This window comes from Bidens hawaiensis, unplaced genomic scaffold (genome assembly GCF_021521415.1).
Source record: "Bidens hawaiensis isolate Kalapana, Puna unplaced genomic scaffold, B.hawaiensis_p1.1 tig00032736_1, whole genome shotgun sequence".
NCBI classification, from domain to species: Eukaryota; Viridiplantae; Streptophyta; class Magnoliopsida; order Asterales; family Asteraceae; genus Bidens; species Bidens hawaiensis.
In genome coordinates, this window is record NW_027495581.1 from 180,985 (window position 1) to 184,266 (window position 3,282).

Genomic DNA, 3,282 nt, shown 5'->3' on the forward strand with positions numbered 1-3,282 from the left:
GTTTTACCAGAATTAACTCTTTAACAATTTAATCCGTTAGAAATCATATAGGTTGTTATAATTAGTACTAATCTAAGATTGTTCTCAATGGAATTTTATCTTTTGAAACGACTTATTATGCATTAATGTTTGAAATATTATTGTTAAGTAGTTCTCCGATCTATGCATCAATCCTTTAATTGATTGGTCAACGAATACAAAGGAGCTTACATTTACATAATCTATGTGTGTTACACGATGAGATATGCTAGTCAAGTTGGAACTGCTTTTAACCAGCTTTCACTCCATTATCAATGTAGTAACAAAGATGATACACAAGTTGTTTTTATCCTCGTAATCAAAATCATTTGATAATGTGTTAATGAGTTATCGTTCAGTGTTCAAATATATAGGACGTCAAGCTCCGTGTAGATCATAAGTGTCCTTATAATTTGTGAGTAGATCAGACCACAGCACGTCAAGCTCCGTGTATGTGTAAATTTACAACATGAAACTTTAAGTGTTCGAAAATCTAATTTATAGGAACGTAAACGACCAACTATTTAGGCAACAACTTGTAATGTCATGCCTAGGAGTTATGTACGTAAAATGACATCAATTTCATGGAGCATTTTCTTATGGGAAAATGACCAAAATACCCATTTAACTAGCCACATTCTTTGACTACCCCATCAATTCTATAAATACTCAAAATGGTCATTCCAAGAACGATCAGACTGACTGTTTAAAAACTCCCATCTGGCGGGTTATGAAACCAACAGGAACTTGACACGTTTCCTCGTCGGCCACTTCCGTCGGGTAGTTTAGAAAATGATTAATTTTAAAACAAATGGTGCACTGAACATATCAATCGGACGACGGAATATATCAGTTAGCCAACATAATTGATTAGTCGGATGACAGATTTAGTTGTTTCGAGGACACGTATCTAAATATTATTTGTTGTTGGAAGTTTTTAATGTGTGAATGAAGTCTTAAGAAGGAAGTGATAAAAGGTTGTCTCACATCGGATTGAGAACAATATAATGGTATTTAAGGTAGCGCCATTACCACTCATTTGAATCTTTATGACATGTTTTATCACAAGTCATACGCTCGCGCAGGGGGGGGGGGTTGCAAATTTGGGTTTCTGGACTAGAAATTCATCGAACTCGTGTGTGCTCGCACGTCCCGCGAACACCCGAGCCGGCGTGAGACGATTTTTTTAAATTTGTTTTGAAATTCAAAAAAGCTTGTCTAGTCAATAAAATTAATAATCATTATGAGAATGATTATGATTTTCAGTTTTATAATCTGCACTAATGGCCATTATTTGATATTATTATTATTTAATGGTCATTAACAACAATATTGATTATTGAGTGTAATTGTATGGCTATATAAACAGGACCAGTCTTCAGTTTAAGACACACCAACACACTTCATCTTCTTCCTCTCTACTGCAACAATATTATTTTCGCTTTCGTTTTCAGGCAAGTGATCAGTCCGGCAGAGCACTGATTCTGTTTTGAACCGGAGTACCCTGGGAACAGACCGTGAATCTGTTTAAGGGAATTGTGTTAAGCACAAGCCCGGTTTACTGTTTCGTTTATATTCGTTTCTTTTTCGGGATTTTATAATACGAGATTTCCAACAAACTTAAACAGATTACTTATTATTATTCTTGTACTTTCGTTTTCAGAATGGAATCCCAAGCCATGAGTAATGTCGTTTCTGCCATCGTGACTACCGTTGTTGCTGTCACAACCGGTTTGGTCGCTCCGCTACCTGCTGCTGTCACGTCTCATGCTGAGAAACCTGAAAAGTTCATCGGTGTGAATTTCAAACAGTGGCAACAAAAGATGTTCTTTTATTTGACCACTTTGAACCTTGCGAGGTTCTTGACTAAAACGGACCGTTCCCCAAGTTTATGAAGGGGCAACGGATGTGCAGTTGGTGAGCGCGGTTCAGGCTTGGAATCATTCGGATTTCTTGTGCCGGAACTATGTATTGAATGGCATGGTTGATGCACTTTATAACGTGTATTGTAAGGCCAAGACTGCCAAAGAATTATAGGAGTCGTTGGACCGCAAATACAAAACCGAAGATGCTGGTACTAAGAAATTCGTGATGGCTAAGTTCTTGGACTTTAAAATGATAGACTCAAAAACTGTTATTATTCAAGTCCAATATTTGCAAGGTATTCTTCATGATATTCATGCGGAAGGGATGTCGCTTAGTGAGACATTCCAAGTTGCTTGTATTATTGAAAAGCTACCACCAAGTTGGGTCGATTTCAAGAACTATCTCAAGCATAAGCGAAAGGAGATGACCATTGAAGATCTTGTTGTTCGTCTTCGTATTGAAGAAGATAACAAAATTTCACTAAAAAGAATTGACGGTCCCGGAACAACAAAGGCCAATGTTGTTGAACATGGTCTATCTTCAAAGGGTAAAAATGGTGGAAAGAAAAATCATGGGAAAGGCTTCAACCTTGGTCCTAAGGGGGGACCTCTCGATTATGGTCACCGAATTTAACTTGGTTGGGAAAAATAATAAAGATTGGTGGGTCGATACGGGGGCTACCCGTCATGTGTGCTTTGACAAAAATCTCTTTAGCACTTTCAAAGAGGTGACTAATGGAGAAAAGGTGTTTATGGGAAACTCCGCTACGGGCGAAGTCAAAGATGAGGGGAATGTGGTTTTGAAGATGACTTCGGGAAAGGAACTCACTTTGTCAATTGTGTTGTATCTTCCCGAAATTCGTAAGAATCTTGTGTCGGGGTGGCGGTTGAACAAGTTTGGGTTCAAAATGGTGATTGAGTCTGATAAGGTCATGTTGACCAAAAATGGTGTGTATGTTGGTAAGAGCTATGCCCTTAACGGTATGTTCAAGTTGAATGTAACCGTGTTTAATAAAATGAATGAGAATGCTACTAGTTATGCTTATATGCTTGAGTCTTCTAATGTTTGGCATGGTAGACTAGGTCATGTTAATTTTAATTCCATTCGACGTTTGATTAAACTTAATTGCATACCAACATTCGATATCGACTCAAATAATAAATGTGAAACTTGCGTCGAAGCAAAACAAACGAGATCGTCATTCAAAAAGATTGAACGATTTACCGAACCCCTCGAGATGATTCACACCAATGTGTGTAATCTAAAAGCAATTCCTACTTGTGGTGGGAACAAGTACTTCATCACGTTCATTGATGATAGTACAAGGTATTGCTATGTTTACTTACTTAAGAGTAAGGACGAGACTATTGATAAGTTTATATTATTTAAAGCCGAAGT

The 3,282-nt window shown here is 37.5% G+C and overlaps 1 protein-coding gene across 1 annotated transcript; it reads left to right on the forward strand.

Annotated features, from left to right (window-relative positions):
• Positions 1-2,109: 2,109 nt before the first annotated feature.
• Positions 2,110-2,864, forward strand: LOC143583951 (uncharacterized; the record flags this gene model as incomplete). The annotated part of the gene is made up of 2 exons (XM_077066119.1): positions 2,110-2,431; positions 2,541-2,864. Coding segments are annotated over exons 1-2 (646 nt in total), but the record flags the coding sequence as incomplete, so codon positions are not given.
• Between the last annotated feature and the right edge of the window lie 418 nt (positions 2,865-3,282).